The 17519-nt window shown below is 47.8% G+C and overlaps 1 protein-coding gene across 1 annotated transcript in view; it reads right to left on the bottom strand.

Moving 5' to 3' along the window:
- LOC138520543 (E3 ubiquitin-protein ligase TRIM11-like) overlaps nucleotides 1–4908 on the bottom strand; it is a 119491-nt gene extending 114583 nt beyond the window's left edge. Inside the window, exons 1-3 of the mRNA XM_069632887.1 lie at nucleotides 4889–4908; nucleotides 3423–3592; nucleotides 84–104 (exon numbers count right to left, since the gene is read on the bottom strand). Coding sequence (XP_069488988.1) covers nucleotides 84–104; nucleotides 3423–3592; nucleotides 4889–4908 — 211 coding nt within the window. The remainder of the gene's footprint in view (nucleotides 1–83; nucleotides 105–3422; nucleotides 3593–4888) is intronic.
- Nucleotides 4909–17519: the final 12611 nt, after the last annotated feature.

Genomic DNA, 17519 nt, shown 5'->3' with positions numbered 1-17519 from the left:
AAAATTAAGGGTTTGTGAAATCAGACAAACCAGCGAGACATTGAAGTATGCTAAATATATCTATTACCATTAATTAAACTTACCCGTTTCTGCAGGAAATGTTTCTGTAGTAAAAGAAAAACCAGTGATGTATTAAATCCCAAACTCTTTTACTGTAAAACATAACCCAGCACTCCCTGCCCTTCCCCTAATGCCTCCCCTCTAGCTCCCCCCACTGCACCCCCACTCCCTGCTCTTCCCCTAATGTATCACCTCCAGCTCCCACCACTGCACCCGTACTCCCTGACCTTCCCCCAATGCCTCCCTCCAGCTCCCATCACTGCACCCCCACTCCCTGCCCTTCCCCCAATGCCTCCCCTCCACCTCCCACCACTGCACCCCCCACTCCCTGCCCTTCCCCTAATGCCTCCCCTCCCCCTCCCACCACTGCACCCCCACTCCCTGCCCTTCCCCTAATGCCTCCCCTCCAGCTCCCACCACTGCACCCCCACTCCCTGCCCTTCCCCTAATGCCTCTCCTCTAGCTCCCACCACTGCACCCCCACTCCCTGACCTTCCCCCAATGCCTCCCTCCAGCTCCCATCACTGCACCCCCACTCCCTGCCCTTCCCCCAATGCCTCCCCTCCAGCTCCCACCACTGCACCCCCACTCCCTGCCCTACCCCCAATGCCTCCCCTCCCGCTCCCACCACTGCACCCCCACTCCCTGCCCTTAACCCAATGCCTCCCCTCCAGCTCCCACCACTGCACCCCCACTCCCTGCCCTTCCTCTAATGCCTTCCCTCTAGCTCCCACCACTGCACCCCCACTCCCTGCCCTTCCCCTAATCTCTCCCCCTCCAGCTCCCACCACTGCACCCCAGTCCCTGTCCTTCCCCTAATGACTCCCCTCCAGTTCCCACTACTGCAACCCCGCCACCTTGGGTGTCCAAATGTCATGTTTTGGCTTTTCCTCCCCGGGACCCCATAGGGGAGGTCACACACCCACAGATCTCACTCAGAGCTTAACATTCTCAGCACACAGTAAAGGACCAGGGAAAAGGGCATTAAGATCACAGATAATGTAGCCTCTTTATTGGATCAGGCAGATCATGCCACTATATCTGATAAAAGGACCTCCTGTTTAGAACCCAATTCTGGCTCACTGTCCTTGCAAGCAATACTTCGGGGGGATTTAAAAGTGACCCCCGAGGTATGGCATTACCCCCTACCTGTGCATCTCTCAAATCTGGACTATTGCAATTGACTGCATTGGGAGAGTACCTTCATGCATTGGAACACACATACCCTATGACCCCAACACCACAAGACCTAAAGGCGTCAATGCTAAGTTTCAGGCTCTAGCCGACCGGGAAGCTAAATTATCATCTGAGCCGGTCCAAGTCCAGAAGTCTGGGAAACCGATATGCCTGAGACATTGTTGGCCAGACTGTTGTGTCACGAGTACAGTATGACCTACTATTCAGAGGCCTAGGGGTCCCTGATGCACCGCTCTCAGGATATAAATAATGTCTTTATTGGCCTTTTGGGGTTCTCTAATCAGGAAACATGGTCTACTGAGGCTGTTCACTGAGGTGGTAAAGATGGATCTTCAGAATCAGCCCTATGGATAGATTCTGAAAGGCCCCCCTACTCTGGTGACCAGGACGACACTAATGTCTAGCCAAATTCTATCAAGGTAGTGTGACTGGGCAGTAAGGCCTAGACTTGGGAGAGTGTGGGTGGTGATGGGTTCAATTAAGCACACACAGAGCACTCTAATAACTCAAGTGAGACAGAATGTATACAAATGCACTCATATGTACTAGGTCTTGAACCAACTCTTATCAATGAAAATCACAGGTAAGCAAAACCACTAACCGTACACTATCAACATATGTACATGCGTCATTACGACCTCCAACACATGGTATAAGACGGCAACAGCCCTTGCAGCCGCTCCTGCAGAACCGCTCAGTTTCCACTGCAGGAAGGGGAGGGTCCAAGCCGCACATATTCTACCAGATCGGTCTTTCCACCACAATACTTCTGGCCGAAATAAAAACTCTTTCTTTTTACAACACATTTTTCTTACGGAAAAAAGGCTTTTGGCACGTCTACTTTTTATGCATTATAATAAGTTGTATTCCTCCCTTCTCTAAAGTAAAATGGTAAAAGACTGGTTAGCCTTTTATTGTCCCCTTCTAACTTCTCCCCCTCCCCTTCTTTAATGATTTGTGTCAGTCCTTCCATTTATCCTTTTTTATTTTGACTAACTAAATTCATATTTATAATTTAATTTTCCAATTAATCTGTTTTCACACCACTATATATTTTGCTAGATTTGATGAGTTTTATGTACAACTCAACGAGTGCATTATCAATGAAATGTACATGCATTTAGTGTGTTCATCCAGTCATGGATGACCGGTTAATTTCTTATAATCGACCCCTCAAAAAACATGTTTTTACCTCTCGGGAACCCCACCAATCAAATACTCATCCAATCAAACAATCATCCAATCAAACACTCATCCAGTCAATCACTCATCCAATCAATCACTCATCCAATCATGGCTCATCCAATCAAACACTCATCCAATCAAACACTCATCCAATCAAACACTCATCCAATCAATCACTCATCCAATCAATCACTCATCCAATCAAACACTCATCCAATCAAACACTCATCCAATCATGGCTCATCCAATCAAACACTCATCCAATCATGGCTAACTGGCATGGACCTCAAAGTGTTAATGCCGAAGCTATCCCCAAGTGACAAAAATGCCCCGACGGCTTGGTAGCAACTAGCAGGACTGCACACAATCAAATCTTTCTGGCCAGCCTCGAGTTTCAGGGTTGCAGTAGTCCCCAGTTCTAGGCCACCTGGAAGTGGAAACCTACTCCGCTCTGACCGTCCCCCTCAACCCTCGCGCCACACGAATCATCGGCATCAAACAGTTTGACTGCATTTCCCCCAACCTTTCTAACGGCCCAAATAATCTTTAAAATAACCTACATTACATACAAGGCTGTGGTAACCCAGTTACACATGTAGCTAGCCAAGGAACTGGTCACATTAAGAAGCCAGAGGAATTCCAGATGCCACAACGTGGAAAGACTGGAAATAAATAAATGACCAAAAGCCAGTTTAAAACCAAAGACTTTGCTATATAAGGAATTTCTCTAAACACTCAGTGCACCAGGTAATAGCATTCAGGGTATGCGGCTCTTGGCCTCACCTGGACTCAACCATTGCGACGCTCTCCATTGCTTGCTATCTACCTGTGCCCGATACAAGTACAAGAATGCCGACATATTGGTTTTTCATTGAGCTGTGCATATTTACATGTATTTCAATTAAATAAGTGTGTTGAGATGGTTGGAAAAGCCTTCCCGATCAGCATCACCTCTTGGGTGGGCCTGGACTCATATCTACCTTTTAATTCTGCAAGCAGCTGGGCATGGCAACTGATTCTCAGCAGCGTCGTCTCCATTCCAGGGGCATCTTCCTGGGGCTTCAGAGCCTTCACTTCACTGCACCTGAGAATTATAGAAAGATGCTGTAGATAACCCTCGGCCTCCAGAGACAAGTAAGAGTAAGGGGGTCTAAACGGTGAGATAAGGGGGAGGAAAAAGAGACCCCATTCCTAAATATGGGAAAGGAATGCTCTGAATCAACAGGCACGAAAGGCAGGGCAGGTATATCCCCCGTAAAACAGAGGGGTAGACAGCACCACACGTGTGATAAATGAGAAACAAGAGACCGGCAGGCGAGTGAGGAAGGACAAAGGAGCCACTACTGGGAGGCACATTCTGAATGAGAGACCCCCGGGGAGGAGAGGGTGGGCTGGGGAATCTCTACACTATGAATGAGAGACCACTGGGGAATCTCTACATTCTGACTGGGAGACCCCCGGAGAGCAGAGTGTGGGCTGGGGAATCTCTACATTCTGATACATTTTGAAGGAGAGACCCCCGGGGAGGAGAGGAGGGGACTCGGGAATCTCTACTTTCAGATTCATTCTGAATGGGAGACGCCGGGGAGGAGAGCGTGGGCTCAGGGATATCTACATTCTGATAGAATTGGGGTAAAGATGACTTTTAGGACCGGTGCGATTTTAGTAGGTGATTAAAAGACATAGATCACTTTTTGCCATATACTTTTCATTGTATTTGGTTACTGATGATTTTTCACTGAGGTGGGGGTTGGTAGGGGAGGGGGTGGAGGGCTGCGGGAACAGGGATATTAATGGGCCTCCACCCATCCTTTACAGTCAAAATCAAATTAGTGATGAAAAATGGTAAAAACCCATAGAACCCACAGGGTGGAATTTAACTTCACAATTCCTGGGATGAGAGCAGGGCCTTTAAAGATACCTCTCTCTTCCAAGTCATTCCCAGGAAAAAAAACTGCCAGGGACATTTCCATGGACACTAACAGGGAGAGCTAACTTCCCATAACTATCCGAAGGGAAATGTTAGCGACAGGGAAAGTCTTAAGGGGGCACTAGATAACTTAGTGGCCTGCAGAGGACTATTTGTTAGAACCTCTGGCCCACAGAAAGTGATGTCAATAACAGTTTTACAGGAAGTAGTGTCTCTGATTCCAGTGGTAGGGTGGCTGTGCACTACAATGGAATGGACATACTGCTAAGTATTGGAGGGAAATACCCCTCTCCCTGTCCCCTTTCTGGGGCTTGACCCTCCCACATTGATCAAAGCTGAAGACATCTCTGGGATGTCTGCACAAGTGCAAGTCTCCCATTGCCCAGAGGCCATGCTTTAGGCACTCTGCTCAGCAGTCTTTTTAGGGCAGCTAGGCTGACCTCTGGGATGGTCCGTTTTTCCACAGTGCCAGCAGGTGCTGTGGAGTCTGGGAATTACTGAATTACCACCACTCACCTTTGGGTTACTGGTGCCATCCTGCTTTTTGGACACACTCACAAGGGGTTTACCCACTTCTACTTTGAGACCCTATAAGAAGGGAGAATGTTGGCCTGCCTAACCTGTCCCCTGATCACTGTGGTTAACTCTGTGAGAAACCCACAAGTCAGCCATCTTTGCTAGTTCCTTAGATCAGTGATGATGAAATTAGCTAAGTGCTAATGCATGAAGTGCTCAAGCATAACTACACCAATCATGCTCTCATGTGTCCCGGGAGGATAGCTCAGCGGCAACGTGCACGCCTTGGACACCTTGGAAGCAAGACGGCACAAAGCAACACAGGTTCGATCCCTGGGTGCGCGCTTAGAAACCTCTGGGTGTTTAAGAGCGTTATAAATACGCAAGTCGACCCCTACCATGTCGGACTAGCCTATTGTAGCACTCATAAAAGCCACTGCTTAGTCCCATGTGGAGCCTGTCAACGCTAACAGCTAACCCTGCACACTTGTCCCATTGTCAGACTAGCCTATTTGCGTAAATGCTAGATAGCCCATGTGCACAACTGTTTTGACTAACCAACTAGCCTAAATGTTAAATAGCCCATGTGCACAACTGTTTTGACTAACCTACATGCCTAAATGTTAAATAGCCCATGTGCACAACTGTTTGACTAGCCTATTTGCATAGACTTAGTACTGTATTAAATTAACCACCCACCCTACAACCACACAGCCGCACCGGTCAATGTTAGGTTGGTTAACTATCATCATGTTCCCTTTCTGTCTCATTCCGAACTACACTCCCTGCACGGGGAGCCACTATAACATACAAAAAAAATGGCCTCTACAAACCAACCTGCCTTAGGCACCACCCCATCCTTTGCCCCATACCCTTCTTGCCCACATTATCACTGTTCCCATTTGCAACTAATCACGCAACTACCACCAAACCCAAGACCAACACCCAAGCCTCTACTTATTACATCTCCACCACCATAAACTTACAGCCCACCCAGAAGCATAATAACTTTGAAGAAATCCAGTCCATACCTGTCTTAGGCAAAGTAAGACGTTCTCGCCTAAGGTCACGTACCCAGCATCAGGCCAACTGCTCCACATCTAGTGACCACCACACCCATCAAATCACCTCCATGTGTCTATCACTCTATGCCCAAAACTAACACCAAACAAAATACTACCCCTAGACCTATGACCACCAAAATAGATGCAACATCTATGCTGAAACCTCTGTCCATCCTTCAATGCGCCCACATATACGCCCGCTCTCTAGGAGCCCATGCCTTCGAAGTACACAACCTAATCACAGAGTCACAAATCGACATACTAGTTGTCACAGAATCATGGCTTCACCAAGCCTCTGGCCCGCTCCTACCCATAGCCATCCCTCCAAACTATACTATCCTCAGAACTGATAGGACACATTTGCATGGAGGCGGTATGTGGCCATCATTGCAAAGACTAAGCTCCAACTAAGATCATGCCCAATTGAAAGCTCTGCAGGTTACAAAATACTGCTAGCAAAACTTCCCATGAATGGTAAAACAACTATCAACATAGTAGTGATCTACAGAGCCCCCAATTCCAGCAGTCAGCCCGAGACAGACATTCCTTTGCTATTAGCTCCTCTCATCAAGCCCAACACCAAATGTATCTTCTTGGCAGACTTGAATTTAGGATTTAATGATAGCCATGACCACAAAGCAGAAGCACTACACTCCTCCATGAAGGATATGAGCTTCATACAACGAGTAAACACCCCTACCCACATCAAAGGAAGAACCCTTGATTGGATCCTTTCGCTCAACACGGATATCTCCATTGACCCCATATCGCCATTAGATTGGACAGACCATCATAATATTATGTTCACTATCAATACCATTGAACCCCTCGTAACCACTCCCAAAATCACTAACTCTTATGAAACAAGAAACCTTCGCAAACTCACACCAGAAAACCTAGAACCATTGCTCTCCAAAGTGCTAGACACACTGTCTATTTCTAATGACAACCCCAACACACAAGCAGATGTTTATCACAACTGCCTCACATCCACCATTAACGCAGTAGCCCCCCTCATTACTAAATCTAAACGCTCAGACAAACGATCATGCTTTTGGTTCAATGATGAACTTGTCACCCTCAGGAAAACTAAACGTGCCTGTGAACACACTTACAGAAAACATCCTACTTTAGAGACCGAAATAGCCTACCAGGAGGCAAACAGAACCTACAAAAAAGCTATTATCAACCATAAAGCTAATGCCTTTAACGGCAACTGACTCAAAATAAGTATTCAATCCTAGAAGAATTGGAAAACCCAGCCCCAGCCACTAACTGCACCAACTCTAGCAAAGAGTGGTGTACCACAATCCAAGACGCTCTAGCGGCCAAGATTAACTTACCCCAAAATAAGATCTTAACAAAAAAACAACTTCTAGCAGACAAACCTGCTACTGATAATCATTTACCTACCTTTAATGAGAATACCAAACCCATCTTCCAGTTCACTCAGGTCTCACAAAAACTAGTGCTTAACACTATATCTAAGCTCAAAGCATCTAACTGCAAGGGAGACTCTGTCCCAGCTAAAATAGTCAAATCATATGCCCACACACTGTGATGCTGGAAATGCATCGGAGGGACAGTGCCTCCGAATCCTTGTCCTTTACTGCTTTTTATCGTGTGTTCTGTCGTGTTTTCCATGCAGGAGTTCATGTGGGACTCCTGGTGGTGCAGCTCTCTCTCTTTTGGTTTGGTGAACGGACCCGTGGGATACCCTTATGGCACTCATGGGTGGGGGGTACAACCCTGTGCCCCTAGTGTATGTTTTTGGGCACCTGTGGGTGGCCCACAGAGCAGGGTATGGGCTGGTGGCAGCTCCATGTTGAAGTTGACAGGTGCGCAGAGTATCCTCCATTTTGGGGGGACCCTGGCCCTGCCATTGGGATCAGTTGATTCCTGATGGAAAACAAGATGGCCCCTGTGGCCTCTTGCTTTCTATTACCCATTACCTTGTTTTCCCAAAGTCCTGGGAATCCCTGACTCTGTCCCTTCCCCCTGACTGGCTGTTGGATGGAAGTGCCATATATGGTGTTGTTGTGAAGGCCCGGCCAGACTAGCTGGAGCCTTCTTGGTGATTTATGTTGTGGGTACCTCCTGTGGGTGGGACCTGGGTGAATAGAGTGTGGTACGAATATGCATTCTGTGTTGTGGATGTCTAGTATCTGTGGGTTGACCGAATGACTGAGACAGCCCTGCCCGAAACCGGTATGAATGCAGCTTGGAGTGTTGAATGGCTCGGTACTTGTCCCAATACACATAACTTGTTGTGAGTGTCTGGAGAGAAGTGAATGGCCTGAATACCTCGTGTGCCTGATTGGCTGCCTGCCTGCATGAATGCCCTTAGTCGTGATTGGATGCTTGAGTGTGACCCAGCAGAATGAATGGGAGATTAACAGTATATCTGGGGACCTCTCACTGCTAGGAATCGTGTTCAGAAGCTGAAGTCCACTACGACGAGTAACTGGAGTAACTGAAGCTTGACCTTGAAGCCCTGCTGGACGAGAAGAATTGCTGTTGCTCTCCTTCGCAATCTGAAAGCTGCTGTGCCTCCAAGGACTGACCCAGAGAGGACCTGGTAAGGCGCCCTCTTCCCGAGCTACGAGGGACCATCGTGCACAGCTGATCTTTGCCAAAGCTCCCTGGTAGACAGACCTTCGACAGGCTGCCGACCCGAGACGGGGACTGCCGCGGAATCTCAAAGAGAAGCACTCGGACTGTTGCCCGCCACTGTCGACGACCGCCGTCGCCGACCGGAGCCGCCGTGCTCCTGTTTGCCTAAGAACTTCATTTGATCATCGGACGCTCTCGTCTGCATCGTCTCCCGCTTTATCCCGCTGGAGAAGGCCCGACCGTTGACGCACCGAGGAGCATCCGCCGGTGGCTTTCCAGCCACCTAAAGACCACAGAGACGCCGACGACTCGACGCCCTTGCTGGGCCACAGTTCTTCATCATCTCTTTGTGGTCCAGAACTATCGTCACCGAGGTGCCCCGCACGCCTCTTCCTTGCAGGACGCCAACGCTCTGTCATCGACGAGCAACGCTAGGAACGAAGCTGCCACTTCACTGCCGTAGTTCAACCTGTTCGCCGTCGGACGTTCGACGACCCGTGACTCCTGCCTTAAGGGGCACTCAAGAAGGGTCGTCGATTCCCTGATACCGAACGCCGAGTTCCTCGACACCTCTCGACGATCCGTGGCTCCTGCCTGAAAGGGGAGTCACTCAAGAAGGATCGGTCGATGCATCGTCGGAGAACTCTACTCCACCAGGTACATTGGGGGGGTAAAACCTTAATAGGAGGAAGTAAGACTATTGAACATTATATGGACTGGGCTTGTGCTATATATCTTTATTTACAGGTTGCCCAGGTGGGGGGATCTCGACACAGAACTGTGCCTAGTGGTAGGGGTCAGCATTCTGCCTACTGTTTCAACCATCTTGCATTCCTTCCTATCTCTATTGCTGGTTTCCTCGTTATTGATCTGTGTGACATTTTAACCGTACAGTTGATGCACTTTAATGAGATTCGATAACTTTGGTGGTACCACTTTAGAATTGTATATATTTATCATTTTGACTTCCGAGTACAAAGTGCGTTATTGTGATCGTGTGCATACCTTTGAATATTAATTATATAAAGACTGTGTTTTCAGTAATACAGTGTGTGGACATTCCTTTGTGGGGGGTTCGGGGACTACACTGTACTTAAGAGCCAGCCTGCATCACCTCCTGAGAAGCTAGGCATTGATTGCTCGACTATGTTACCAATAATAGAGAATCTTGGCTGGGATCCTCTGTGTCTCTCCTCTACCATATAGAGAGCGGAAGTACAGACACCCCCTACCAGTCTTTACACTGGTGGCAGCGGTGGGATGCTTATGGTTTTAAGAATCAGTGTATAACCGTGCCACTTACAAAATATCTGCACTTTATTAGATTAAGGTTTGGGTGTGTACAAAATAACTGCATTACAAGCAATGGAGTCTATTGCAAATGGTAAATTGACTTGGATGAGCTTAGAGGCTCTCCAGAGTGCTTGTGAAGCCAGGGAGTTAGACTTTGTGGATAAGTCTAGGGCTGAGCTGATAGCTGCCCTGGTGGACTACCAGACCGATGATGAAACTCTTGATGAAGAGGGGAATGCAAACAGTGAGGACTCTGCCCCTGGGGTTTCTACCGAATCTGTTTCTGGGAATGCTGCCATTCCTGTTGCCTCTGTTCCGAACCCCAGCAATTCCTTGGAGCTTGAGTTATTAAGGATGAAATTGGCCTTTGAATATCGCAAGTTGGAAATAGATGCTGAGCTTAAGAAAGAGGAGCTGGCTCAACAAGTTGAACTCAAGAATAGGGATCTTGAACTCAAAGACAAGGACGCTGAATGTCAGAGAATCCAGCTAGAGAAAGCTCGAGTGGAGACTTCAGCGAAACCCAGTGAGAGTGTCAGGTACCCAGCAACTAAATTTATGAAGGATTTGGTTGGTGTGTTTGTGGAGGGTTCTGATATCCTCCAATGGATTGAAGCGTTTGAAATGGCTTGTGCAATTCATGATGTTGACAAAAGAGATTGGGCTAAGTGTTTGCTAAGCAGAGTGCCTCAAACTGGATATGACTGTATTCTGAAGCTGAGTGTGGAAGAAAGGGGTCAGTATGAGTGTATGAAATCTGCTTTGATTGCCAAGTTTGGCAAGACACCTACCCAATACCTTAAAAGGTTCAGGGATTTTAAGAAAAGAGAGAATGTGTCTTGGGTTTACACCATGGTCCATGCCGGATTCCGCCATGGTGGATGGCGGATTTACCGCCCCATTCCAAGGTTGGCGGGGCGGTAAATCCCCATTCACCATTGCCCCTTCCCCATTCCCATTTTTGCCCCATAGGGCTCAATGGGGATGGGGAAGGCGCTAATTACGGCACCGTAAATTACAGTGCCGTAATTAGCACCAAGGTCGCTTAGCGCCTTGGACTTTAACGCATGCAAAAAGCAGGCGTTAAAGTGTGAATCTGGCGTTAAGGGTTTAACGATGCAGCAGCCTTTTACGGCGCCGTTAACCCCTTAACGCCAGGGTTGTAATGAGGCCCCATATCTCCGAAACCAGAAGAGAGCACCTTTGGCTTCCCATCAAAGCTAGAGTCATTTTCAAAGCCCAGTGCATTACCTTTAAATGCCTCCATAAAAATGCTCCCATCTACTTAAATCATGCGATTACCAAAAAAGAATTCACCAGATCCCTAAGATCTAATAACCACTCACTATTGGCAATACCCCGCTATAAAAACACTAGAGCAGGGGGCACTAGTTTACAATACCTAGCCCCTAAACACTGGAACGCTCTCCCGCTCACCATCAAAAATGAGCAAACTCTCATGGGCTTAAAAAAACTCCTAAAAACATGGCTATTCAACCTATACCATTAACAACAGCCATCACAATACTTTATAAATAGCTCTGTATCTACGTATATTTATCTGCTCTGTAAATAACCGTGTTCTGCAACTCTTTTCCTTAAGTTTGTACTTTTTCTGCTAATATAACTGCGCCACAATGGCTCCCTTCAATGTATGCATTATTAAGATGTCTGTAACCTCGCCGTGATACCCAAGGGTCTGCACGTGTAACAAATGCAATAAATAAAAATATATGGGGTAAATAGGGTTAGCCTGAAGGAAGGGCCCTGCACTGTGAGCTTAGAGAGAAGAGTGAGAGGCTTGCAAGGGGGAATAGTACAGAGTCTATATGGGGTATATAGGGTTAAACTGAAGGAAGGGCCCTGCACTGTGAGCTTAGAGAGAAGAGTGAGAGGCTTGCAAGGGGGAATAGTACAGAGTCTATATGGGGTATATAGGGTTAAACTGAAGGAAGGGCCCTGCACTGTGAGCTTAGAGAGAAGAGTGAGAGGCTTGCAAGGGGGAATAGTACAGAGTCTATATGGGGTATATAGGGTTAAACTGAAGGAAGGGCCCTGCACTGTGAGTTTGAGAGAGGGTTGCCAGGCTTGTAAGGGGTAATAGTACAGAGTCTAAATGGGGTATATAGGGTTATGCAGAAGGAGGGGCCCTGCACTGTGAGAGAGAGTGAGAGGCTTGCAAAGGGTAATGTAAAACCCAGAGTCTCTATTTTTAAATCACATATAGAAATGCTAAATCTCCCAGGAGTTAAGATGGAGCCGGGGTCTGTAGTGTGTAATAAATGTGAGGAACAGAGGACATCCACCGGGATAAAAGTGAGTCCACATTGAGGGCACATCAAGGCAAGAGGATACATACCTGCTCAAGACACTCTTCACATCCTAGAGAGAGAAAGAGAAAGAGGACAAGATAAATAGTCATCCCACATTGTTCTAAACGTTGATTTCGATTTTACAGAGACCCAGAGCTGTGAGTGAAGGAAAGAGTTAGGTTGCTGCATTATCTAGTCTAGGAATCAGTTGAGCCTTCTGGAAAGTTTCTGGTCAGACAATGCCAAGTTGCATGTCACAAAAACAGACACTGACCCACCCCCTATCCAGTGTTTCTGAGTAATGGCAGCAAAACGTCACCCAACACCTTGAAGGTGACCTACAGTCCTCTCGCTTTAAAGCCATATCCTGGGGTTTCTTAACAGTTTCTTCTGAGCTGCTGGTTTTGTTGACACACTTTGCCAGCTTGGGCATGGTTGCCTGTACTCAGTGTAGTGTGCATTGCAGGTTCGCAAGTGTGCATGTTTAGGAAGGTAGATGCTCAATGCGTGCGTGTGTGTGTTTGCGTGTGGGTGTGTGTGTGTAGGTCATAGAGATGCACAAGGAGTCATGCTGTTTGTCCCTGTTTCTAATGGTTGCTGAAGTTCTAGAGAAGACACAAGGCCCAAGACATATATCACCTTGATGTCGCCAACATGGTGTCTGGGAAGCAGAGTAGTACCCTTCAACGAAAGCGCGGCATCCATACCTGGCGATCACATTGTTGGTGCCAGAGCCATAGCTGCATAGCTGCATTGTTTGTGCTGGGAACTAGAGCCACTGTGAATGAAAGGTGGGGGTGGGGGTGGGGGGGGGGGCATCTGGCTCGGACAAGCGGCCCAGAGCCTGACATTACTGGGGTATTTGAGGTTGCACTTGCATGTAGTGACTTTGTCATACATACAAGGCATTAACTGCGATTAGATGGCATTACTGAGAGGTGCTGAGGTGGTACTTTGCATCTGCAGCACCTACACACATGGGAATGAACATGACATACAGTGACTTTACAGGCATGCCAGGCACTAACTGGCATTAGAGGAGTTTGAAGCTGCACTTTACATATGATGGCAACAACTGCACAAATGTGAGACTGCACATACTGCACTCAGCATCAGAGGGCATTACTGGGCATTTGGAGTAGACTAGCTGTCACAGTGCAGCATTCAGCGACCTAGCGATATCTCTCTGTGCGCTGTCTCTCCCACAATTTCTCTCTAGATCTCTTGTATGGTACAGGTTTTCTCTCTCCCTCTCTTGCTCTCTCTCTCCATCAGTGCAGTCTGTTTTTCTCTCACCCCATTCCACATCGCTCTCCCTTGCTCTGTGTGTCTCTCTCTGCCTCCTCCTATCATTCCCTCTCTCTTTCTCTCCTGGCCCTATTGCCGTATCTTGCTCTCTGTCCATTGCCAGCTCTGTGGGTGTGGTGCTCTCTCTCTTTCTCTTTCCCTGTCCAGCTCTGTGGGTGTGCCCGATCTCTGCAGGGTGGTGTGCCAGTGGGCGATTGCGGTCTTTCATCCTCTCCCTCTCTCTCTGAGGTGTATTGTAAAGTGCACTCTCTTGGTTCTCTCTGTCTGGACAGTGTGGTGTGCTCACTCTGGTTCTCTCTGTCAGTGTGGTTTATCCCTCGGTTAGAGAACAGAACCTGCAAGATAGCACTAGTGTAGTCTGGTTTGCACTCTCTCAGTGTCATTGCGGTCTAGTTCTCTCTCTCTCCTTCTGTCTCTGTGTCCCTCCATCCGTCTGCTTCCCTGTCACTTCCACTCCCTGCATCCTTCTCTACCAGTCCATTTATGTCCCTCCCTAACACTCCCTCCATCCCCCTTTACCTCGGTCCTTCCCCATCTGACCTCGTCCCCCTCTGTCCCTCTACCTCTATTCCCCCTTTCTCTCTGCCCCCTCTCTCTTTCCCTTGTCCCTCTTTCTCTCCCCCTCTCTTTCTTGATGGATTATGTTATGTGTGTGATTTGTAGAGCGCTAACAGCTACACTCAGGCTCAAAGTACTTGCTAACCTGACCCCCGGTTTGAGGAGGAGAGAATATTTTCAGTTTATCGTGGAAGGCCAGAAATCAGCTTGAGTTCACAGCCTGGCCGCCTGTACTTGGTAAGAGCTGCCCATGGCATTTTTCTCATTTAAAAGACAGAGTTGCAGGCGGATATTTGTCAATTGAGTGAAGGTGCCATGGTATTTCACCCCATTCTGCCCTGCGGGGCAGGAGCAACAGGTAAGACACACTCTCATTTCAGAATATCCCTTCATAATAGTAGAACACGCATTAGCTTTCAAAGTGCAAGTAAAATATAGTGCCTTCAAGGGGATAAGCAAGTGATGTTCTTATATTGTATCCTGTAAGAATGTGGCATACATTACTTACCGTAATCGTATTTCTGATGCTTGTATCTGCTTAGATTTTAGACTTCTAGTGGTAGTCGCATAGTATTGCATTTATTTATTTATTTATTTATTTATTTATTTATTCGCATTTGTTAAGCACACAGGCAGCCCATAGGGCATCGTGGCGCTCGTTACAGATATGAACATGACTTGTTATACATACAGAAAAGTCATAACTTAGTTGCAAGAGAAAAGTAGTAGCTATAGGAGAGGAGGAGAAGAGAGGAGAGGGTCAGAAGACAAAAGTTGGAGGAGTTAGTTGAACAAGGTGGTTTTCAGTTTTTTTCGGAAGGCAGTGAGAGAGGTTTCTGCTCTGAGCGTGCTAGGTAATGCGTTCCATAGTTTAGGTGCGATGTAGGGGAAGCTTATTCCACCTGCTTTAGCTCGCTTGATGCGTGGGACCCTAAGTTGGTTGGTGTGGCATTGTCTCATTGGTCTATTGGAGTGAGATCTGACTAGCGTGTCGGACAGGTATGAAGGTGCAGACAGGTTAATACATTTGTGTGCGGTGGTAAGTATTTTGAATGTAATGCGCTCTTTAACAGGTAGCCAGTGTGCATGAATTGTTTTTTTAAATTCAAAAAGGGATGTCGACTGGGTGTGTTTGTAATACTATCCCTTGTGCGACATGTACTGTACCCATGATCCTTCACACATCGAGATCCCTCGGATTGTTTTGTTTCTAAAATTAGGGAGCCTGAAGTGTTTGCATAAGTATAAGAAAGTAAAAGTAAAAAAGATCAAGGTGAAATACATCTATGCACCTCCCACTCCAGGAGGGAAGGAAGAGTGGGCGCTTGTGAATCTAAGCAGATACAAGCATCAGAAATACAGAGGCGTGGTTTGCAGCCAATGGAGCTTCAGAAACCACTCTTGCCTGTCCTGGAAGATCCGATAAAATTGCAAGTTTCAAGGAGGAAATACAGCCATGGAAGGAGTAAGAACACAGGTGAACCTCTCTGGAGTGCCTAGGCTGAAGGCGGGGTGTGGAGGCTTGGCTGTCGGCGAGAAATGGAGTGAGGGACAAAGGGTCCACCGGCGGTGCCTGGATCAAAGATAGCGCTCACACAGTGAGGAACACTGCGGTGTAGGCAAAAGGCTGGGAGGCCTGCGACAGCCCGAAGAACCCAGGCGGAGTAAGAATACATAGCAGCATATACATACACAACCACAAGAAGTGGCAAGACGCAATAGAAGCAATTACTCTTACCTCCTCACCAGGCTCACTTTCAAGCAAACAGGTTTGCGCAGCACTGCTTCGCCGACTCTGGACTCCTCTCTGGAATCCCTGTCAACGCAGTAGAATTTCGTGAAGGTGTGCGTAGACCTCCACGTAGCAGCCCGTCAGATGTCCAGCATGGGCACACCAGACAGGAACGCCATCGTTGCAGCATCGCTCTAGTCGAATGGGCTCTCGGATGGCCAGGCAGCAGTTGGTTTGCCAACCGGTGACAATGAGAGATGCAGCCGAAGAGCTACCTGGTGATGGAAGCCTTGGACAAGACCTTCCCAGGGTTCACAAGACCAAAGTTCACAAAAAGCTGAGATGTCTTCCGGAAACTCTTTGTGCGGGCCACATAGAACTTCGGAGCACGCGCCACATCCAGCGAGTGCAGAGTCCTTTCAGCCGGCAACAAAGGCATCAGAAAAAACACAGGCAACACCAAAGGTTAATTGAGATGGAGTTCCGACAGAACCTTCGGCATGAAGGAGGGGTGCTTTTGCAGAACCACCCTCGTATTGTGGAAAGTCAGATAAGGCTGCTTGCAGGACAGGGCCTGGATCTCACCTACTCTCCTGGCAGAGGTGATAGCCACGAGTAAAGCCTTCTTTCACAAAAGGTATTTGAGAGGGGCTTGATGCATAGGCCCGAAGGGGGCCCCCCATGAGCCTTGTCAGAACCACATTGAGTTCCCACGCCGGGGCGGGCGCCTTCACCGGCGGGAACGATCGAAATAGTCCTTTAAGGAACTCCTTGACTAGACGGTGTGACCAAAGAGACGACTGTCCCGGAGACCTGGTGTAGCGGGAGATAGCCGCCAGATGCACTTTGAAGGAGGCGTGCGCCAGTCCTGCCTTGACTCAAGACAACAAGTACAAAAGGATCTGAGGGGCTGTGGCCCTCAGCGGGTTGATCTTCTGCGACTGGCACCAAGTCGCAAACCGTTTCCACTTGTGCCCGTAGCCCTTAAGAGTCGATGACGCTCTGGCCCTGGCAAGGACTTCCCTGCAGCCCGCCAGCAGCACGTACCCACCGAACTCTAAACATTTCAGACTGTGCAGCATATCTCCAAATTCAGAAACACTTGGAAGATAATGATTTATTAGGACTACGTCAGTCTGGCTTCAGACCGAGACACGGCATTGAGACAGCTCTCTTAGATCTAAAGATACAGATGGATGAATCTAAGGACAAGGGCAAACTAGCCATCCTCTTACTCTTGGATCTCTCAGCTGCCTTCGACCTTGTGGACCATAAAATCCTGACTAAGCACCTAACCTCAGCAGCAGCCTTCTCACCAAACGCTGCTGGCTGGATACAATCCTTCCTTTCAAACAGAACCTCTAGGGTCTTCTCACCCTTAGCATCTGCTCCACCAGAGCCCATCAACTGTGGAGTTCCGCAAAGATCCTGCGACTCCCCCACACTCTACAATATATTTACCAAGCATCTCTTTGTTCGTCTTGACAATCTGGGTGTAACCTACACTAATTATGCGGACGATACCCAGATCCTCATCACGCTCACAGGTTGCTATATAAATGACACTAAAATGATCAACATCTACTTAGAGATCCAAGCATGGATGGCCACCCACAGTCTCTGTTTAAACGATGGCAAGACTGAACTCCTAATCATCGGCTCCCAAGCCCGACTTAACCAACTAGACAAACGTTACTCTGCCTTCATCATTGACGGAAACACTATAAAAGTATCCAGTGAAGTAAAAACGC

The sequence above is a fragment of the Ambystoma mexicanum genome, chromosome 13, assembly GCF_040938575.1.
Source record: "Ambystoma mexicanum isolate Mex_15411 chromosome 13, UKY_AmexF1_1, whole genome shotgun sequence".
Taxonomy (NCBI): domain Eukaryota; kingdom Metazoa; phylum Chordata; class Amphibia; order Caudata; family Ambystomatidae; genus Ambystoma; species Ambystoma mexicanum.
The sequence above is the reverse complement of the archived record's forward strand: the minus strand, read 5'-3'. Positions and strand labels throughout refer to the sequence as shown.